Source organism: Arvicola amphibius, chromosome 4, assembly GCF_903992535.2.
Source record: "Arvicola amphibius chromosome 4, mArvAmp1.2, whole genome shotgun sequence".
Classification (NCBI taxonomy): domain Eukaryota; kingdom Metazoa; phylum Chordata; class Mammalia; order Rodentia; family Cricetidae; genus Arvicola; species Arvicola amphibius.
Genome location: NC_052050.1, coordinates 58289554 through 58312014, shown reverse-complemented (window position 1 = coordinate 58312014; position 22461 = coordinate 58289554). Strand labels below are relative to the sequence as shown.

General features: G+C 50.4%; 1 protein-coding gene, 1 long non-coding RNA gene and 3 other non-coding genes across 5 annotated transcripts in view; 4 read left to right on the top strand and 1 right to left on the bottom strand.

Moving 5' to 3' along the window:
• The first annotated feature begins 1512 nt into the window (after positions 1 to 1512).
• On the top strand, positions 1513 to 3150 carry LOC119812420. The gene is made up of 5 exons (XR_005285080.2): positions 1513 to 1651; positions 1853 to 1902; positions 2347 to 2395; positions 2684 to 2753; positions 2960 to 3150. It is a non-coding gene; the product is annotated as an uncharacterized LOC119812420 (long non-coding RNA).
• On the top strand, positions 1702 to 1770 carry LOC119813834. The gene has a single exon (XR_005285280.1). It is a non-coding gene; the product is annotated as a small nucleolar RNA SNORD49 (small nucleolar RNA).
• On the top strand, positions 2201 to 2270 carry LOC119813833. The gene has a single exon (XR_005285279.1). It is a non-coding gene; the product is annotated as a small nucleolar RNA SNORD49 (small nucleolar RNA).
• On the top strand, positions 2820 to 2891 carry LOC119813858. Its single transcript, XR_005285301.1, has one exon. It is a non-coding gene; the product is annotated as a small nucleolar RNA SNORD65 (small nucleolar RNA).
• An 88-nt stretch (positions 3151 to 3238) lies between the features above and the next one.
• Positions 3239 to 22461, bottom strand: part of Lrrc75a (leucine rich repeat containing 75A) — a 40782-nt gene continuing 21559 nt past the window's right edge. Inside the window, 4 exon segments of the mRNA XM_038327066.1 lie at positions 3239 to 4541; positions 7990 to 8105; positions 15706 to 15717; positions 15719 to 15835. Of these exon segments, the coding sequence (XP_038182994.1) occupies positions 4010 to 4541; positions 7990 to 8105; positions 15706 to 15717; positions 15719 to 15835 (777 nt within the window). The 3' untranslated portion in view covers positions 3239 to 4009.

Here is a 22461-nt window from a genome sequence, read left to right as displayed (position 1 = left end):
CCTGAAACCTACAGCAGACAGCACCTTTCTTTGCTGTAACGGCCAACTGTAGTCCCTTCCAAATGACTCTCCTTGTTCCATTACTAAAAACATGCATGAACCCACTTCCAAAATGGAACATGGTATTTGGGGAAACCTGAATCTGTGTTCCTGGTCGTGGAGGCCCATGCCTTTAATCCCAGCACTTGGGAGGCAGAGGCAGGCAAATCTCAGTGAATTTGAGGCCAACCTGGTCTACAAATCGAGTCCCAGGACAGCCAGGTCTACACAAAGAAACCCTGTCTTGAAAAAAAAAACAAAACAGAAAGTAAAAAAAAAAAAAATCCATATTAAGTGTATGCAATTACAGATGTGTGTGTGCTGCTGTGGGAACATCTCATATGTGACACATTTCGTATATAATACATCTCATATATAATAGTCCTATCAGACTTTGCACTGACAGGTTTTCACTCTGTAGGCCAGGTTGGACTTGAATTTACAAGAACCTTACTCTAGCCTTCTGTGTGCTAGGATTACAGGCTCATGTAACTCAGGCTGCCCTCAAACTCTCTATTTAGCCGAAAAAGACCTTGAACTTCTGATTCTGCTGCCTCCACATCCCCAGAACTTGGGAGTTTGCCACAATACCCAGTTTATGAGGTGCTGGGGATGGAACTAGGAACTAAGAACTTCATGTTTGCTATGTCCCCAACCCTTAAGAGACACCCGAACGTGCTCGCATACTGATTGGGATAACATCAGCAGCTCTCTATTGCCTATGAGATAAATCCGATGCAAAAGTCTCGAGTCTGAAGCAGAAAGGGCAGGGGACAACGAAAATAGACCCAACAAGACTTTCTCTTGACTATAATTCCCTAAGAAATGTGATGAGGGCTGTCTGCATAGGGTTCTGTGGATATGCTTTAACAGAAATGGGGCGCAGAACGGCCCGAATCTTTAAGCGGCAGCTACTGTTTTTTTTTTTTTTTTTTTGTTGTTTCTGAATGCAGTTTTGGGTATGTTATCTCAGGCAGGCCTCGGAACAATGTCTTAACTCTCCAATCCCAGGTCCGCAGACTTTCAACTACCCAATTAGATTATTTTGGCTCCCTTTTCCTTCCTCCGTTTTCTTTTGTTTTGAGTCAAGTGTCACTGAATCGCCTAGGCTGGACTCAAATTCCTGCCTTAGACTCCTAAACAGTTGTGATTTCAGGCCTGCGCTGTCAGATCTACCTCCACAAGCGTTTTCAAAGCACTGAGAATTCGCAGAACACAGCAGACAAACTCAGAAACCCGCGCTTAAGCCTTCGCGCAGGCGCGCTGGACCTCGCTGTGCTCGTCACTACCCAGAATCCCTGGGGCGGCAGAGACCACTCACTCAACAGAAGGGGGGAGTCGTGGGTCGCGAGGCGGGCCTAGGGCACGGGGACTTCCCGTGAGCCTTTGCCACCCTCACCCTCCCTCGGGTGAGAAGTGGTCTATTCCGAGCCCTTAAAAGGGGGCGCACAGCGGCTACTGTCTCTCTTTCTGCCGACGCCATGGCGTCTATACTTGTACCTTGCGGCTGGGTCTGGCGCCTGGGCCTAGCAGAATGGAGCCGGTGCGATGCTGAGCCGGCGGCCCGGCCTTCCAGCCCCCCGTGGGCGCCGCGCACACCTGAGGGAGCCGGGTAGGTCGGGGTCTGCGTCCCGGGGCACTGCCCGTGGACGGGGTGGCGACTGCTCTGATGATAACTAGGATTAGGAAGTGCCGTCCGAGGCGATAACTGACGAGCTCCCTTAGCTGACTGCAGTCGTCAGCCCTCGGCAATTGGCTGCTGAGCGCGAGTGTTCGAATTGGCTCTGAACTCGGGTTTGTTTTAACCTTTCAGACCGGGAATGGACAGGATGTGGAACAGGAGGCGCAGGATCCCACCCTGAGGTAAGCGTTTCCGGTGCTATTGGTCACGGCGTGGCTAAGATCCGTAATTTCGCTGTGACCTCCAGCCATGCTTTATGCAGAAGCGTTCTTACCTAGATGGCTCAGTTGCTAAGAGGCCTATTAATGGATCATACGGTGCCCAGGTGGGGTGGCCCATGCTCCCTTAACTCGGAGTCTGAGCGCCAGGAAATGCACCGTATTCTGCCGGCAGCATCATTCCTGCACGTGCGGATTTTGCAAAGGGTCTCCAGATAATGGCTGGAGGCACGGGTTGGAGTGCGACACCTGAACGCTTGGCTGCTGTGATGAGATCGCTATAGGAAGTGCCGTCAGAGGCGATAACTGACGATAACTGTTCCTGGCTGACTGCAGGCAAGCGCTCACCAGTGCCTGGCGGTTAGGATTAGCTCGGCCTCTACTGTAACAACTGCTCTGTTTTTCTAGGCAGGAAATTTGGAGTGGAAGACTGCCCGCAGCCGTGGCCTCCCATGAGGTACGCTTTCCTTGATTTTAGTTGGGGTCGGACCTTGTCAGTTTGATTTGGTTACTATAGTGTTAGTGTACAATCCTAGCCCTCCCTGACTTGGAATGCTTGTGCTCAGTCAGTGCTGGTTGTAGTTGGGCTGAAGCAGGGTGGGATATGCACCTGGCCATCTTTATCTGTTGTTCTTGGTTAAAATACACCCTTTGTAAGGTTTTGGGTACTCTTGGTAGGTTGTGCTTAGAACTGGGCTTCAGTGGGGCTGTCATTAATCCGTCCTGTTTCTGCAACCCATTTTAGGAGTGTCCCTTTCTCGAATTTGGAGGACCGAGTGCTGGAATGCAGTTTGTTGGCAGCAGTGGTGAAGGAGGTAAGTTTGCTCTGCAGTGATCACCTCCTGCAGCTAGCTGAGTTGTCATTATTCTGGAAGGATATCAAATGATGAGATCACCAAAAATAGCTGGAATTACCGGCAGATTGGTAGTGGTGAGCCTATGGTTCTCTGAAGATATCTTTAGGTATTCAGAAGGCCATTGGTTGGAGCAAATGTGATTCTGAACTTCAGTCTCTTTGTAGGCCATCACCAGAGGAGTGCCCATCAACAGTACTGCCATCAACTCAAGATTCTGACTGAAAGCCACCTCTTTTATGGAAAAAGCTCCCCAAGTATGTGTTTGCTGACCTTGTCCTGGTCAGGCACCTCTGATAGCATTCTGCCGCCACAGGACATTTACACTACTACTTAATAAATTTGTTTCCAAAATGATTGCCACTGTATCGGTTGAATTCACAAGCCAAAATGTGTGTGCAGCAGTTACCTGAGTCAGCGAGCGCTACAGTGAAGCAGGGCCTCTGTGCTGGTCCTTAAAAACTTGTATTTGAAGAGTGAAATGTGTCAGGTGTTAAGCGGCCTAGCTTTAGCACTGTAAACTTCTGGTCAGTCTAAGCTGTTTTCACAACCTAGGACTTGGACAAAGGTTCCAGAGCATTTAAGGCACACACACTTAAATTCCTGTCCCTTGATGATTTATGCAGTACCATGTAAGGCCCCTAACTCACCCACATCCTTAAAGCTTGTTTGCTTACCTGGCCTTTGATTCCCCAAATTCATAACTGCCTGTGAGTATAGTAGCCATTTGCTGTGGGAAATAATGAGAATTATGGGAAAATAAGCTAGGGCTGAACTAGTCCTGGAGCCTTATAAGTGCCTGAAAAACCATCCCAGAGACTAAATCCTGGGAATGAGGTCTGGAACTTGGCTGCTAGAAAGAAAATGTGCTGGCTGGGGGTAAGGGAACCAGGCACGGTACTGCCCTTCACAGTAAGATCCCCAGTCAAGCAAGGGAGGATTGCAGCTTGGACTGGATAATGCTTAACCACACACCCTTTCTAAAGAGGCCCCTGGAATTGGGGAGATTCTCCAAGGGGTTCAGTACTGGTGGGGAGTGCTTGGCCGGCTGCACAAGTCTGGAGAACATCCCTAGAGCAAGGGATGACTTCTCAGGGACACGGTATTGGGAGTTGGGGACAAAAAGTATTCTGATCTCATCCTGGTGTTTGGGTGGTGGGTGGGGAGAAACCCCGAATCTGCTTTAGCCATCCTGACAAGTTCTCCCTGCTTCCAAATCATGTCTGAGTCACAATCTCCCTGCTATCATGGTCTCTGGTAGGTGTTATAGGGCTTCCTCCAGAGTCCTGCTCACTTGTGCCTTCCCTGGTCTCTTCCCCAGCACCTGGCCCCTCACCCAGCTCCAGGATAGTTGGTAGGTGGCCTTGTTTGGGAGAGCGCTTGCGCAGGCTGAGCAGGAAGGGCTGGGGTAAAGAGAAGATGTCCACATTGTTGCCCAGGTCAATCCATGTGACATTGGGGAACTTGCTGGGGTCCTTCAGGGTGTCAGTGAGGTCCCTCAACAGAGCCCTGGTCAGTCGGTTGCCATTGAGGGCTAGTGTGGTGAGGCGAGGCAGGGTACTGAGCGCTGGCAGTAGCTGCAGGACCATGTCGTCTGTGAGGCCTGTGAAGCCCAGCTCCACACTGTCCACTTGCTCTCCGCAGCGCTGAAGATAGCTGGTCACCCGTTCCAGGTCACGTGAGGTCAGTGGGATGCCTGACAGGTCCACCATGTTGTCTGGAGGATTCCCAGCTAGGAGGGCCTTAAGACTGAAGGAAAGAAGGAACAGGCTAAGCAAGCAGGGGCAGGCCTTTATTGGACGCAGTAGTGTGTATTACCACAGAACTGGCCTCCGCTTAACTCTGACCTGGGATCTCATTTCTATCCCTTGTCAGGATGGGGAAACTAAGGAGTCCCCAGCACCTGCTTCAGGCTGAGCAGAGTGGGCAGAGCTTGAGATCTGAAACTCATTCCAGCCGCTCTCCAAGCACGTATGTCTGTGTGGTGCCTGCAGTTTCATATCCTGTGCTTTCTAGCTAGTTACTAAAGGTCTGTGCTTCAGTTGCTTGCAAAAAAAAAAAAAAAAGCTGCCATTATCGTAGGGTTATGAGGAACACTAAATACTAAGTGTTACAAGGCAGATGAGTACATGCTGTCACTGTTAGTCACTTGAGTGGCAACTGACCTGCCTCCTAGAGCTGAGGTAAGCTCTCTGAGGTGAGAGCAAAAGGCCCCTGGAGGCTCGATGCCTCCATCCCCTCCCTTGCTATCTGCTGCCCTGTCTTGTTCTGGAGCCCAGACCACTTGGCTTGGTGGTAAGTGTGCCTCCAACCCCCGTTCCCCTTGGTGAGATAACTATTCTCTGAGCTTCCAAATACCCGAGGTAAACCCTGACCCTCCTACCCTAGGAATGGCTGAACTTGCTGTGAAAGTGTATGCCTTTGCAGGCAGCTCACCAAAGCAGCTACCCTGAGGCCCTCTTGAAACTGGGAGATTAACTCATTTTTTTTTGCTTGCATTTTGGAGGTAAAACCCTCCTAAGCATGAGATTTAACTGCCTAGAATCCTGCCTGGAATTTGTTGGTTGTGACAGTAGTGTTGGGCTCTATGTCAGTGTCAGTAACGAAGCCAACTCAGCATCCTGAAGATGGTTAACCGTCTACACCCTGGAGTCAGGTAGATATGGATTTGAATCTATTCCCACTGCTTATCAACTTTAGGCTCTTGGCCAATCAAATGGCAACAATTTCCTACCCTACTCACTCTAATATTTGTTATGGCCCTACTATGTGCCGGGCAGTGTCCTAGGCACCAGCATCACAATGGTGAACAATGGGGAGCCCCATTTTCCTTCTACCATGGGGAGACGGGGAACAGGTGCAGATGACAACGTAGCTTTGGGGCTGTGGCTGTGTAATCGGAGGAGTAATAGATAGCATGGGCCATCAGAAGAGCTGGCTAAGAGTTCCAACCCAAGCAGTGTCAAGTGGGAAGTCTCTAGCTGTCAAGTGTGTGTGCGTGCGTGCGTGTACACCAGCAGGAGGGTCATTGTACTCCAAGTGAAGGAACACGGGTGAGGACAGAGAGGAGGCACTGGCTGATCACATAGTGCCTGTTTCCATTTCATTCAAGTGTGATGAGAAGCCCCCTGAGAGGAATGAGCAGGTTTCATTCACACGGTTCCCAAATGGAGAACGGACTGAGCCTCTGTGTGTGGGCACTGGCAGACAGAAGACCTAAGGTGGCCAGGGTTGGCACATGCCTGCTATTCCAGCAATTGGAAAGAAGCAGAGGCAGGGGGCACTGTGAGTTTAAAGTTAGGCTGGGTTACACAGTGAGATCCTAAAAAAAATCTCAAAAAGCAGGCATGGTGGTACATGCCTTTAATCCCAGCATTGGGGAGGCAGATCTCTTATGAATTTGTGGCCTGTCTGGTTTGTATAGTGAGTTCTAGGTCAGCCAAGGCTACTTTTCAAAGATCTTGTCTCAAACAAACAAATAAACCCGAGCATAGTGGTGCATGCCTTGAATTGTGGCACTTGGGAACTCTGAGTTCAAGGCCAGCCTGGTCTACATACTGAGCTCAAGGTTAGCCAGAGCTATGTAGTGAGACCTTGTCTGAAAACAAAACCCCCAAATCAAACAACAACAACAACAACAAAATTCCAATAGCCCCCCCCCAACCCAATCAAAAAAGGGCAGGGGTAAGGAGAATTGGAGAGGTGGCTGGCATAGCAGTTAAGAACACTTACTGCTCTTGCAGAGGATCTGAGTTTGGTTCCCAGTACCCTGTCAGACAGCCACAACTGCCTGTAACTCCAGCTCCAGGGGGATCTGATGCCTCTAGAGCCTAAGGGTGCCTGCACTCACATGCATATATATCATTACACAGACATACACACATTTAATTTTTAAAAATATTATTTAATGTGTATGGGCGTTTGTGTACTATGTGCATGTGTATTGCCTGAGGAGGCCAGGACGGTGTTGGGTCCCCTGGAGTTACAGACGGTTGTGAGTCTGTGGGTGGCAGGAATGTGAAGCTGAGGCACCTGCAGGAGCAGCCAGGGCTCTAACCCACTGAGCCATCTCTCCAGCCCCATGATGTTTAGTTTTAATTGTCCACGTCTAGAAACACTTGGAAAGAACCTCCATAACTGTCTAGATCAAGATGACCTCTGGGCATGTCTGGGGGAATTGTCTGGATGGTTGTGTTAACTGACACCGGAGGAGTCAATCTAACGGGCAGCACTATTCCCTGGGTTTGGGTCCAGGGCTGTTGGAGTGGAAAAAGCTGAGAGGGAGAGAGAGTTAAGCATGCGTGCATTCATTTTCTCTCTGCTTTTGACTATGGATATGACTAGTGGCTTTAATTTCCTGCCACCTTGACTCCCACAATGATGGACTGCAACCTGGAATTGTAAGCCAAATAAACCCTTTCCCCCTTAAAGCTGCTGTTGTTAGGGTGTTTTATCAAAGCCACAGGAAATGAAACCAAGAGAGAAGGGCACTGTCTTGTCCTTTCCAGCCCACTGGCATGGAAAGCCCACCTGGATCATCTGGGCATAGAACCAGGGCCTTGCCAGTCTGAGCAGGCAAGCCACTCACTCACCTGTGCTACCTGTAAAAAGCTGAGTGCCTCCTCCTCCAGGAAGCCTGCCTCAGCCTGGGCTCACTCGCTGCCTACCAAACGAGACCTGTTCTGGGTATTGTCTTGAGCCCTCTATCTTCTTGGTCTTAGGACTCTAAAGCCCTGGAGGGTCTTCACTGCTGCACGGATGACACAGGGCTAGACTTTAGATTCCGGGGAAGGACATCCCAGAGAACTTTCTGGAAGTGGGTTTTGATGGCCACAATTTGAAGCAATATTCTTGCCTCAGCCTTCAAAATATAGGATTGCAGAGGTACACCACCACACCTAGTTTCCATCCCAGAATACCAGGAACATCAGAAACTAGAAATTCCTCATGTCCCATCCCCACCTGTCCATCTGCAGGCCATGCTCCCCAGCTCCTACCCCAGGGACCTCCTTTTCAGCATCTCAAGTACCTGGAATGACCAAGTTACTTTTCTGGTCCTTAAATCCAGCATGATCTTACCCTTCTTCAAGATGAGTTAACTGACATCCCCCCTGACTTGGGCCCTCAACACAATGCCCCAGGAAGGGTATCGGTCAGCAGGGCTGGGGCAGGGCAGACTATAGGGACTGCCACTCACCAGGCCTGTGGCTTCCTCTTCACCAGCCCTCGTTGCCTCCTCCACTGTGAATGAGGGCTAAGGTGGTAGGTCAGCTGCCGGCACAGCTTCTCCATGGCACCCAGCGCATCACCTTCCTGCAGAGGCAATCACAGGCACAGGTCTGGGAGGTGTCCCTGGAGGGCTTGGGAGGGCCCTGATCCCCACTCTAGAGTCCCTGGCTCTCTGGGAAGACCTGCTCTGCTGGCCCCAGTGAGCTCCTTTGGCAGGAGAAGCAGGTACAAACTGTGTGTGTGTGTGTGTGTGTGTGTGTGTGTGTGTGTGTGTTTTGCTGGGAATCAAACCTAGGGCCTCAAACATGCTAAGCAACTACTCTACTATTGAGTTAATCTCTGAGTCTATGCCTTATGAATTAGTTGCTATCATTGGAAAATGTTACTTTTTTGCTTTTTGAGACAGGGTTTCTCTAACTTTGGAGCCTGTCCTGGAACTAGCTCTTGTAGACAACACTGCCTTTGAATTCCTAGAGATCCTCCTGCCTCTGCCTCCTGAGTGCTAGGATTAAAGGTGTGCTCCACCACCGCCTGGCTGGAAAATGTGACATTTATATAAAAAGTCTGGACTGCAGGTGGTCTGACCATGACTGGCTGGCACACACCTGTTGAGCCAGACATTTTAGGCCCTTGCCAACTTGTAGTATCCAGAGTCATTCTGTCCACTCACATAACCTATATCACATCTTACCTATGCTACTAAGAAGCAGGGCTATGGTCATGAACAAAGGTTCTTGTACTTCACATAATAAAATGACTTATTTTTACTTATGTCTTTCTCCAAAGTGGGAAAAGAGAAATCTCAGAGGGCCAAATCTCTTCCAGTGGAATCTGCCCATCTACACTGTCTGCTTTATTAGCACTTATAATTTTTTTTTTGAGACAGGGTTTCTCTGTGTAGATTTGGAGCCTGTCCTGGAACTCACTCTGTAGACCAGCCTGACCTCGAATTCACAGAGATCCATCTGCCTCTGCTTCCTGGGTGCTGGGATTAAAGGCCTGTGCCACCACCGCCCGGCTTAAAAACTATTTTTATTTTATGTATATGGTTGTTTTGTTTATATGTATGACTGTGGACCAGATACATGCCCCACAGAAGCCAGAAAGAGTCATCAGAGACCCTCGAACTGGAGTTAGAGATGATTGTTAGCTACTATGTGGGTGCTGGGAATCGAACCAGGGTCCTCTTCAAGAGCAGCCAGTGCTCGTAGTTGCTGAGCCATCTCTCCAGTCCTCTATCATCAATATTTGAGTTTGTGACCCTGAGTACCACGGACTGAACTGTGTCCCTTCAGCAACTATATATTGTTCTCTTTTATCTTTTTCTTTTCTTTTTTCTTTCTTTCTTTCTTTTTTTTTTTTTTTTTTTTTGAGACAGGGTTTTTCTGTGTAGCCTTGGCTATCCTGGAACTTACCCTGTAGACCAGGCTGGCCTAAACTAAGATCTGCCTGTCTCTGCCTCATGAGCATTGGGATTAAAGGCATGTCCAATCCCCACTGCCTGGTTCTATATTGATTTCCTAACACTCAATTCCCCAGAATGTGATTGCATTCAAAGACAGGACATTTAAAGGTAATTAAAGGAAAAATGGGACAATATGAATGGGCTTTAATCCCATATATCTGGTGTATTTAGAAGTGACCAGGGCACAGGCATGTCCAAAGGAAAGATCCATATGAACGTGCAGGGAAAAATCCTTCACAAAAGGCGAGGAGAGGCCGCATCTTGGCCTTCTGACCTCTACAGCAGAGAGAGCATTGATTTCTGTTGTTTAAGTCACCGGATTAACTGCAGTGGAAAGACCTAATAGAGAGGCACCAACTCCATCTCAAGGACAATCAATTCAGCACAGGCCCTGTATCAAATCTAAGCTGGGTGGAGAAGCATGAGTCCCAACCCAGGAATGGGCAAGAGTGTGCCCCTGCCGAAAGACCCAGTGCCGAAGGCCAAGACCCAGAGAATAGTGGGGCCCCAGTGCGAACCACCAAGAGGAGGCAGTGAGCTTCAACGGACCAAGCAGCACCAGCTTTTCAACTATGATTACCATTGCCACTCTGCTAATGAAGAAGCGGCTTATGCAATCATTGAGAACACGGACTTGGGACCAAATTGTGCCATTCCATGTCCTGGTTTTGTCTGTGGCCTTAAGTGAGTTAACGTGACTTCTCTGTCCCTTCAGCTCTCATCTGTGAAGCAGGGCAGCAACACTGGCTTTACATGGGTTTGGAGGAATAACTGAGTCAGTACTATTCAGGTGCTTTGTATGGAAGCCAAGCTTGCTCAATGAACACAGTCTGCAGCTGTGGGCACATGCATGCATTCAACCAACCACAGATCAAGAGTACCCAGAAACTGGGCATGGTGGCGCGCACCTTTAATCCTGGCAGAGGCAGGAGGATCTCTGTGAATTTGAGGCCATGCCCACAGAAGGGACTAAAAGTGACAGAGGTCATACACAGGTCCGAAAAGGTGTGGGCAGAATGCAGATGAAGGGATAGGGGATTCGGGCTAGCGATCTGGGCAGAAAGCACAGGGTTTGTGGTGTATTAGTTGCCAGTGTGACAGAACGCAGCATTACCTGGGAGACGGGCTTGATAAGCACGCCTGTGGGGGCATTATTTTGATTATGTAACCTGGAGTGGGAAGAGGCATTGTTTAATTGAGCAGACAAATGCATGTAACTCAGTGTTTTGATGGTGTGTGCAAGGTGTCCAGTTACGTCAAGCTCTCTGCCACCTTGACGCCCCCCCCCCCCCTGTGATGGACTGTCCCCTCGAACTGTGAGCCAGACTAAACCCTTTCTCTCTTAAGTGGCTTCTGGCATAGGACTGATCACATCGACAAGGGCTTCAGAGGAAAAGCAGGTGTAAAGGCAGAGTGGGGAATAACCAGCTCCTACGGGGACACACTGAATAGAGGAGCCAATGGGGCCTCCAGCTGGATTCCTCAGGGTGGCCGAACCCCTGGCCATGGTATAAGCTGAGGGGGGAGTGGAGGGAGCACTGGGCAAAGAGACAGAGAAGGCACAGAGAAATGGCGTGAGGGAAACAATGGGCACCTGGAAGAGGTTGGCTAAGGTCACCTTTGGTGGCCACTGTGTGGTCAATGAGGACCTTTCCCAGCACAGGCTTGGCCAGGGTGAGGCGTGCAGACTGGTAATGGTAACACCTGACTTTGGTGGCAAAAGAATGGAATATGAGGATAGGGCATGACACAGAGATGCCACATCAAAAGTTCATTTCCTACCTTGGATTCCCGGGGTACCTTAGAAAACGGGTGCTAGTGGTGAGTGGGCGGGTCCCCTGGCGGTGTATTAACATTATTTTTAGTTAGTGAACAAAATAATAGGTTTCATTATGACGTTTTCATACACACATTATTACAGCTTATTCATACTTTCCCCCCCTAAGGCTCTCCTCTGACCCTCCTCCTCCCACTTGCTGGTCCCTTTGTTGCTTGAACAGCCCCCTTCTGCTTTGACGACATACACACTCTGGGAAAACCGCAATGTTTTCTTCACTGAAAAAAAGAGTCTGTCTTTACTCCCATTCCCTTGCTTGTTCCCGACTGCTCCCTGCCTACGCATTCCTTCTTCCGGGATCCTAGTCCTGCAGGGAGAGCGATTCCCTTGTGCAGTCCGTGGAGAAGCAAGGGCTCAGGGGCCTTAAGGACCGGAAGGGCCAATGGATGGGATTGGGGGCACGCCCAGCTTCATTTTAGGATGCTTTGGAACAGAACTGTTGCTAGTTTACAGAAGAAACCCACCCAAAGCCCATAACAGAGCCCCTCTGCTTTGGCTCCTCCTCCAGTCAATTCCCTGGGTTTCCGAATACCCGGGGCCGCGCCCTCTCCCTCAGTTGTCCAAACTCGAGGAGCTCAGGCAGTTGAATCTTAAGAGAACAAAGGCATAAAGAGGGCGGGTAGTGCATGGCATTGGCCACAAGAGGGCAGCCGAGCACAGGGCGAGGCTGCTGCTACCAGAAGGAGTTGGGAGTCAACCTCAGCCTTCTCATTGGCTAAACAGGGACAATAGCTGAGCTCGCCAATTAGAGTTGAGAGTAACTGTAAAAAGCACAGGGATGAGTTTCCCTCTGCTTGCCTGAACTAGATACAACCATGGTCTTTTGTTGTGTTGTTTTCTGTGGCCTCAGATGGCAGGCCCACACTAGCACCAGCCACGCTTCCTGCCCTTATCGTTTACCTAGAAATCATTATGCATCTCCTTCCTCCAACAGGGCACAGTCCCACCACTCCCACTTAACAAGGAACAGAGGCGCACAGTTAAACACACAGTCCAGACGTTGCCCCCTAGCTCCTACCAACCTACCCACTGCACTCCCTTCCTTACGAACCTGTCATTTGCATATTCATTCAAGGTGCTTTTGTCCTCTGCCCAGCTCCTTCCCTTTCAGGCTCCTTAAAGGCCTTCCATAGAATAGGATAGAGTGGGGCTGGCCCAGAAGACAGTGTGTGTACGTGTGTGTGCATGTGTATGGGCGTGCGTGTGCGCAGGGGGGACGGTGGTGGTGGCTAAAAGAGAATCCAACACAGCAGGGGACAGTGAAAATGAGATGCCTTGCCGGGCGGTGGTGGCGCACGCCTTTAATCCCAGCACTCGGGAGGCAGAGGCAGGCGGATCTCTGTGAGTTCGAGACCAGCCTGGTCTACAAGAGCTAGTTCCAGGACAGGCTCTAAAAAAGCTGCAGAGAAACCCTGTCTCGAAAAACCAAAAAAAAAAAAAAGGAAAAAGGAGATTCCTTGTAGGGACTGGAACCTGGACAAGTGAACAGGGCCTGTGGGTAGTTATAGTCCCTACCATGTGGGAGGGTGGGAATGAGCCCCATGAAGAGAAACTGTAATGGAGCAGGTGGGGATGGACGGACTTGCTCATTAGTTCCAAAGGCTCCATAATGCTGAGCTGCCTCTGGGTCCACAAGATGCTGGACTGCGTGGGTGTCTGCTGGTTGCGATTAACCACACAGAAGGACTGTGGAATACTCCCAGCAGCTCTTCCTTCCGCCCACAGCAAAGGAAGAAGAGGAGGCACGGCACAGTTGGCAGGACTCCAGCACTGCAGTCTCTCCAGAACTGCCCAGTGACACTGTCCTGAAACACCGGGGAGGATGTTTGAGGGACTTCCCCAGGATCTGTTGGAAAGAGGCTCAGGGGCTCAAGGCCAACCTACAGCCTTCCCTGGTCTCTCAAGGGACAGGTGCCATCTGCTACCTGCATTCCCCAGGCACCTCTGTAGGAGCACCTAGGACTCCAACAACCTTGTCTGCCACTCAAAGGCGTTCCTCATTCCCAGGTGTACTCACTCACTAATCAGATTCGGCCTGCTTCACTCACCATACACTGGACACTGTTCAGATGACCGACTGCCTGCTGGTTCCTCGGCCACCCTCACCCCAGTCTGTTTTCTGTCCTCTGCTTACAGGGACTGTCCTGAAAAATGTATCACCAGGTTCTCCTGTCCCTGGTTTCTAGCTGGGCTCAGTTAATGGGAGCAATCGAGGGTCTAAGTCATCTCATCCAGCATGGGCGGGAGCCTCCCAGACCTCCCTGCCCTTGGCTCCTGGGAGCCAGCTCCATGTAGTCTCTTTCCAAGATTTATTAGAACCGTCTCGGGGATCAAGAGAACAGAAGGGCCAGAGGGATGGTATGTGAATTCTAGAACAGGTATCCTGACTAGCTCTGTGATATGGGACACGCAACAATCCTGGGGCAACACCCACATGGCAAACTGAGGCCTCCTGCCACCAACCCCGTGGTGTGCATTAATGAGCGCCAGTCAGGCCTGGCACTTATAGCCTTGAGTGTCTGCCCTACAGAGACTATTTAACAACAAATGTTTGCTCTGGGGTTTTCTTTTACTTACTTGTTTTAAATTAAGTGTTTTATGTCTGTGTGTGTGTATATGAAGATGAGCGTGTGGGTGCATGTGAATGCCATGGCACATGCACGGTGGTCAGAGGACAATGGTCATGGCACCTGATTGTCATTCCGGCAGAGGTGAGAGGGGAAGTGGAAGCAGCTAGTCTAACACGCTTGGCGAAATTCTAGGCCAGTAAGAGACCTTGTTTGCGACAGAAGGTAGAGGCATCTGAGAACAGCAGGCACCTAAGGGTACCGCCATCTCTATGAGCACATGCACACAGGTGCAGGCATGCATTTGGACACAAGCTCACATCTTACCCCTTCATGCATGCTTGCACACTCGAACACACACATGCACATGCATAAATTCACAATGGAACATGCTGCTTCCTGCCCGTTAAAAGACAAAACTGTGAACAGGATGATAGATATCCTTAGAGTATTTTTTTTTTTAAAGACAGGGTCCTCTCTCTGCCTGACCTGGAACTTGCTACGTAGACTGGGCTGACTTTGAACTCACAGAGATCTGCCTCTGCTCTACACTCCAGAGCTAGTACTAAAGTCTCTATTCTAGTGGGTAAAATAGATAGTACAGGAGCCACCAAGCAAATGTGGGCTCATTAAGATCTCACATACCCACAAAAGGCCATGCATTGAAGACCTGGTTCTCAGCTTGGTGCCACTGGGAGACAGAACTTTAGGAGAGGCATCTAGTGGGAGAGGCTAAGTCACTGCAGGTGTGGTTTGAACCAGCAATGTCCACCCGCCGCCCAGGCTCATGTTTTGAATGCCTGTTTCCCAGCTGGTGGGAACATTTTGGTTGTGGAACTTTTAGGAGATGGGCCCTAGTTGGTAGAAGGTCTCTAGAGGTCTTTGAAGATGACGGCCTAGTCCCCGGTTCTAGCCTTTTTCTGGTCCACCATATGAACAGACTCCCGTAACAGTTGGTGGTCTTGTGACACCTCTGTCTATACATCTAGGCCACAACGTGAGCATCTAGGAGAGAGTCTGATACAAAGACCTATGATAAGGGAGCCCAGCCAACCCCGAGTCAGTGCAGGTGGCTCGGGTGGGATGTTTGGATGTTCTTTCCTTCTCTGTCCTACGCGCACCTGGGGGAGTCCCAGAGCATCCAAGGCTGGCCCTTGAACCCCCAGCAGGGCTGGGCCCGTTCTGCTGCTTCAGAAATCCTGGTCACAGAGCAACCCTGCTGTTTTCCTAAGACCGGGCCTGTGGGGACCACATTTTATCTGCTGCTGTTTCCCTCAGCCTCTCAAATGGACATGAGATAATTTCTCACCTATTATTTTAAGAGCTCTATTACCTATCATGCCTCTCATCTTTGGGCAACTAACTTCCTATCCTAGAAAAGACGGGAATGTCAACTGCAGGGCTTCCTCAGAGGCCCGTTTCTAGTACTTTCCTGGTCACCAGGTTCCGGCTTCAGCTACTTGGTACCCTGTGGCTCTTGGCAGCAACTAGCTCCTCCCCCAGGCCACCAACCCCCACGACTGGCTTTTCCTGATGCCTGGTTCTGGGACCCATAGCTTCTCTGCCTGTCTTGATCGACCTCTGCCAGATTGCATCCTCTACAGCCAGCCCCCTCCTCTCTAGATCTGGGTACCAGGCAGTTTCCAGGAGCCAGAGAGAAGGTCTTAAAGAAAGCCACAGATGGGGTCAACCTCAGAAGTTTCCCCCCTGAGCAGAGATCCAACTCCCTGGGCAACCATGGTCAGGTCTGTGCCATCTAGAAGCGGTCTAGCTCACAACCGCAGGACTTGCTGCTTCAGACCACAAGCTGCCTACCGGCTTGGGGCAAGTGGATGTAACGGGCCAGGCTGATGATGAGGTCGTGTGTGATGGGGTCCACCAGGTTCCGGAAGCTGGCGTAGCGATACAGCACATCATCCAGCGAGGTTGACTCCATGCCCAGGTCCTGAAAGAGAAGAGAACGCCCAGAGGTCAAGAACATCCAACTTACCTTGAGCACTTCCCTCTTGGAAACCTTCTACGACAGGTGTCTTGGCCATTAACTTCAGGAAGGGTGAGGAAACAGACACTACTTCCCCTCCCACAGGGGGGACTGCACTCCATCTACAGAACTTCCCCCGGGGCTAAAGGATGGCTGGAACGTGGCCAAGAGTCGCAGGATCCAGGAGCCGTTTCTACTGTTCTGGGTTGTTGGACTTTCTAAGACTCTTACACAACGCCAGGAACAGGCCAGTCCAACCCTCTCCCAAGCTTGAGAGTCCTGAGCTCACAGCTCTCTGCTCAGAGATAATGGAACAGACACGGTTCACCTGGGGTTTGTTGGGCTTAGGCACTAAAGTTGCTAGGCTTTGAGCAGGAGGTGGGATAACTGGCCAGACTCTGGGAAGGGGCCTTCTTGTTGTTTGGTGAGGTAGTCTATAACTTCAGGCACCTTTCTCAGGCCTATAATCTTAGAGACACCTTTAAGGGAGGAGCAGCAAATCAATAAATTTGGATCTGCAGATGAAGAAATAGAGGCTGGCTTCCTACAATATTGCCATTTGGGATGGGGGTGGACCCAGGCCTCAGTCCCCAACTCTGTTTTGCGAGGACTGCTCACCCCTCACCCACTGTTAAGGGTGAGCCAGGCCAGTGACAATGGATACAGGACAGAAAGGGGACCGTGGGTTTTGGCGTTGTACCTGAGACCAAAGGAGAATGCCAGGGCACCAAGCCCATCTCCCTGTAGGGCACTTCCTAGCTCCCAGGTTAAGGGCCAGTTTGGAGAGCTCTGCCTTCCACTGGGCAGGCACCAGGCTTGTGCCATGTTCACCGTCAGTCTGCTTGGCACCCAGTGACACAGGTGCCGTGTGGCTGAGTGCAGGGCCTTCTGAAGAGCTGGCTGGCAGACTGTACACTTGCCCTCTGCCCTCTACCTGTTCAACCCCTCAGGCGTGATGCAGCCCCTCAGGTAATCTACATAAACAGCTCCAGGTCTGTGGCCCCCTCTGTACAATGGAGACAGTGACCCTGGCATCAGAAATCGGTGAAGGAAACAGAACTAAGTCAACATGTGCAACGCTTCTGGCAGGGACCGGTGCCTCCTGTGATTCCCCCAAGCCCCTCCTGACCCCCGTTTGCTTTTCACCCTTTCCTGCCACACCTGCAGCTCCTCTGACCTACAGAGCCATCTGAGAACGTGCTGAAAGCCCTTCAAACTCTTCAGAAAATTACAGCCGTCAGGGCAGGACAGGGACCTTGGCTACCAATTCCCTTTGGCCCTGTGTCAGAGGGTGTGTTGGGCTGTGTCAGAGGGTGTGTTGGGCTGTGCAGGACTCTAGGACTATCACCCGGGATGAGGCAGACGTACCTCTACCCCTGACATTCCCAAGGGCATCGGAAGGCACGTGGTCCAAGGGCCTTATCCTAGCGATCACCTCTGCTTATGGGTCAAGGCTCCCTTCTTGGGGACAGGAAGGCAGAGGAAAATGGGGGTGGGGGAAGCATGGTAGTGATCCCCAGACCAGGGGCTGGGCTCACAGCTAGGAGAAGGAGCACAGGGGGTACGGGGTCTTTCTTTTTCTTTTCTTGTCCTTCCTCTCCTTTAGGGCAGCCCAGGTTGGCCTCAACTTGCAACCTCTTGCCTCAGCTTCCCAACTATGGGAATAAAGGCCAGTGCCAGTGAAGGGTTCTCTCTTCTTCTGTCCTGCTCCCCTTTGATGACGTATGCTAGTGTCTGTCCTTCGCCCATGTATATCTGTCCCTGGGTGGATTCACACCTAATGTTCTCAGGCCCCTGTAGACTCTAGCTTATTAGCAAGGGACCCCCTCCCCCCCCCCCGTCACTTGGGATGCATTTTTTTTCTTCCTATGAAATGGACAGGTTACAAAAGTTAGCAAAACTGTGTGTTGAGGTCCTAGTGGTCGAGGGGGGTGCCGAGGGAGGCAGAGAAGCTCTTGGTCTCAGACAAACGAATAAACAAACTATTGCCAAAGAGCTCAAAAGTGGGAGACTGGTGGGCTTCCCGCCCTCCTTGTAGTCACACTGGGTCCCATCTCTGCAGGCCCCCCACGTTCCAGGCCATCATATTCTCGGAAAGACCATGACAAACCACTGGTTAACCCAAAGACCGTGCAGGCCTGCCTTGGTGCAGACTGTTTCTTCTTCTACCCCTGTGGCGGACAGTGGTTAGCTCTTTGGTGGGAGAGGATGCCCCCACCAGAAGTGGGGGGTTTGGGTAACTGAGGCACAGGGTAATATCTTCCCAAAGAATTCCAGCAGGGGTGGAGCTTCCAAAGGTCCAAAGGCTGTAGCAGGAAACAATCAGCCTGGGGCCAGACACAACTTTCTTTTTGTTCTTTATTGCTTGCTTGATTTCCGGCTGCATTGTGTCCAAGGACGTTGGTGCCACTTCAGGACAAACCCTAGTATCTGGGTCTCTTCTCTAGATCTCTCCTCTAGCACAGTGGCACTGGGGACTTTTGTGTCATGGTCCATAAACTGACATGAGGGAGAGAAGCTAACTAGCCCCTCAGGGTGTCTCGGGTTGACTGCAGCTTGGGCCACAGCCCTGGGGAAAGCTGCTCCCCTGACTGTAGGCACGAGGACACCAGTACTTCTGCGTGTGAGAAGGTATTGGAAGAATCAAATTCCAGAGGTGGCCCCTGCGGGTGCTAGCTCTGGAGGGGCTGGCTTGCCTTGCACCAGCGAGGTACCCGGGGATCTCATCCTCCTCACGGTACGGTGGCTCTAGCCAGCCCATCTCTAGGAACTGTGCGCACAGATGGTTGCTCACCGAAAGCCTGGGTGAGCAAGCGTTATCCAACAGCAGGCACTGAGTCACTGCTGGGGGAGCTCCGCGAGAAGGGTGTAGCTGGGGCTAGCCCCAAGCCACGAACTGCTCCCTGACTTGAAAGCCTATGTCTAGAGGTGACAGGCCACACAGGAACATCTTAAGGAGGTGGGGCCCCACATCCACATGACATGAGCTCAGATAAGTTTTGGGGAACATTCTGCAATGGGACAAGCAATAACGAGCCTACGGCCAAGGCTATGGACTTCCAAAGGGCAAGTATAGATTTATACTGGATGTCAGAGCCTTTGAAGCCATTGGGAGAAGCCGGAGATCCTTGAGAACTCCGAGGCTCTTTCAAGAGCCTCTTCCAGCGACTTAAACTGTTACCACCACCCCAACCCGCGCCTCCTGCAACAGATTCCCAGGCCCTAACTAAACCCGCTTGTGACAGCCGCAACGCAGCAGCCTGCAGCCCATGGAGACCAGCAGCTGCTAGGGGATGCAAGGCACCAGGACACTTGCAACGGGAAACAGCCCTCTTCTTATGCCTTTATTTTCCTTTGGAACAATTCTTGTACAATCCGTATTTCTATTTCTCTCATATGTAAATTTTGTTATAATTTTTTAAATATAAAAAGCAAGCTTATGATGAGATGTGATCCACATACCACTTTACTCATCTATAGGACAGAGTCCTGGGGGGCTGAGGCATAGCTAGTGGCAGATTGAACGCTCAGCATGTGTGAGGCCCTGGGTTTCAATTCTCAGGCAACAAAAAAAAAAAAAAAGAAAAACATTCAGCGGCTTTTAGCATGTTCATTTGTGCAACTACCACATAGATTTCAGAACATCTTCATTACCCATGAACACTGTAAACCAACTACCCTATTCCTCAACCTTCTCTCCCTTCTCAGGCACAGAGCAATCATCTACCTGCTTTTGTCTCTACATATTTCCTATTCTGGACTTCCTTCTCCTTTTGTTTTCTAACTGTAATTATAGATCTTTCCAGAAACATTGCCCTCTTTTTATTGCTACTAATTTTAAATTAACAAGCAAGTCCTTTAGAACCCCTCAAAAAAAAAAAAAAAAAAAAAAAAAAAAAAGGATTTACTAACCAGGCATGGTGGCACACACCTTTTATCCCAGTCCTCTGGGAGGCGATCTCTGATTCACGGCAGCCTAGTCTACTGAATGACAGTCAGGGATAACAGAGGAGAACCCTGTCTTTAGAAAACAAAACAACCCACCAAATATTTACTTATTTTTATTTTATGTGAATGAGTGTTTGCCTGAATGTATGTGTACTGCATGCATGCCTGGTACTAGCGAGGCCAGAGGAGGGAATTGGGGGTACATCAGTTTTGAGCCTCCATGTGGGTGCTGGGAGCTGAACCCAGGGAAGGCTTTGACTGCATCCTGAAAAACCCCTCTGGATATACGGCTAGCTTTGCCTATTACTACTATGCCCACCCCTCCAGTGAAGTGCCTGGCCCATGTGGACACAGATTATGTGGTGGTACAGTGGAGAGGGGGTCATGCCCACAGCTGGTGTCTGTAAGAAAAACATTTTCAATCCAAGGGACGGGACCCTAGCTGTTCCACCTGACAGAACTCCGCAACATGGGGACAAGGACCCAGGAACTTGCCTCCCTGTATTTCTGTTGCTATACATACGATGCCCTGAGTTTGTGTAAACTTAACAAGAAATTTTATATTTAGCTCATGTTACTAGAGACTGGGGAGTTCAATGCAGGGTAGTCACACTGGGCAAAGGTCTCCCACTCTGTTGTGACACTGCAGACAGCATCACACAGCATGAACCCAAGCAGATAAAGCACTGACCCACTTTGTAACAACCTGTGCGTGAGAGAGAGAATCCATTCCCATCTGTGAAATAGTAAAAAGCTCTTTAATGTCAACATTCGTCTGGGCCAGCGCATTCCTTCTGCAGCCTGTTACTATAACTGGGGGCTTCAGATCTAAGTGACTGCTATTGCTGTCATTGTCACAGTTATTTCCCCCTACTTCACATGTGTGCATGACACGCAGACCTATGTGTATGCTTTTGCATGCGTGTGGGTGCATGAGCACTGCATAAGGCTGGTGTCAGCAAGTGCCTTTCCCCTCCCACCTGTGCACTGAGGCAGGCTCTCTCAATCAAACCCAGAGCTAGCTGAGATGGCTGGTCCTGGGATCTGTCTCTGCCATCTGAGGCTGGAATTGCAGGTTGGCTGACACGCCTACCCCAGAGGTTTGTGGATGTGGTGGTTGGGGTGAGAATGGCTCCCATCAGCTCATGTGCTTGAATACTTGGTCCCGTTGGTGGAACTGTTTGGGAAAGATCAGGGGTGTGGCCTTGTCGGAGAAGATGTGCCATGGAGGGGGAGGGGGCAGGCTTTGAGGTTTCAAAAGCCCAGGCCACACGTACCTAGTTAGCTCTCTCTGCCTGGTACTTGTGGATTCAGATATAAACTCTCAGCTACTGCTCCAGAGCCATGCCTGCCTGTGACAAGTTCCTACCATGACGGTCATGGACTCTAACCCTCCGGAACTGTGAATCCCAAATCAAATGTGAATCCCAAATCAAATGCTCTATTTTATAAGTTGTCTGTGTCACGGTGTTTTGTCACGGCAATGGGGACCCGACTAAGACAGTGGGTTTCTGGGGATCTGAACTCCTAGTCCTTAATGCCTACAGGGCAAGCATTTTAAACCGAGCGGCCTCCCTAGCTTCTGTTATTATATTGGTGTTACTTTAAATGTGAACGTAACATGCTGACCAAAACTGGCATTGGATACTCAGTTGTGCACTCACTGGCACCCAGAGCTCAGCACTGGGCTTGCACACTCCCCACTCCCCTCACAGTAGGCAGAGGGCTCTTTCCTTATGTGAAGTCACACCTGAAGACAATTAGGCTCAGCAGAAACTTCAAAATGTCAGGTATGTGGCCACCCGTGGGTAGTCAGTAATGCAGACCCCTGAGGCTGTTGCAGTTTTGTTTCTCCAGCTACTTTTCCAACACCAGGATTGTACAGGCCTGACTTCGACACACTAAACCCTAGCTGCGTCTCCAGGAGGCCGATGACAGCTGGTGTCGTGATGCTCTCTCAGTCGTCAAACAGGCATCCCATTCACGATGATCTCAAATTCCTAGAAAATGTCCCGACTCTCCAACTACCCCTACTGCCCCACAGATTCTCAGTGCTCACCCCTGCCTCCCAAACCCTAGTCACTCAGTTTTCTGCTCAACAGAAACCGACCTGTCTTCTTTGTAGATCCAAGAGGCCCTGCCCTCTATAAGGCCCCCAGAAGTAATGAGCACTGGGAAGGAGAGAAGCTGGGACATTTGTGTGTTCCTGGTAGGAATGTGAACTGGGGTAGCCGCTGTAGAAAGTGGTATGGCAGTTTCTAAAAGATTAAATGCAGGATTATCAGAATATCCAGCAATTCCATGTCTGGATACACAGCCAGGAGAGTTGAAGGCAGGGTCTCAGAGACACTGCACACTCACAAGAGAGGAAAGGGAACATTAATGTGAACGCTGTAAGCTAGCGATGGAAGGGGCAAATCCTCTGTGGTCCTCCTATGTGAGGCCTCTACAGTAGTTAACAGAGACAGCACAGCAGTGGTTGCCTGGGAACGGGCGGGGGATTGTGGGACTACCGATCAACAGATGCTGAGTTTCAGCTTTGCAAGGTGAGCTCTGGAGACAGCTGCATGGTCTGAATGAACTTTACACTTAACTTGAGAGGGGCTGGGCTGTGGCTCAGCAGAAGATGCTCGCACAGTATG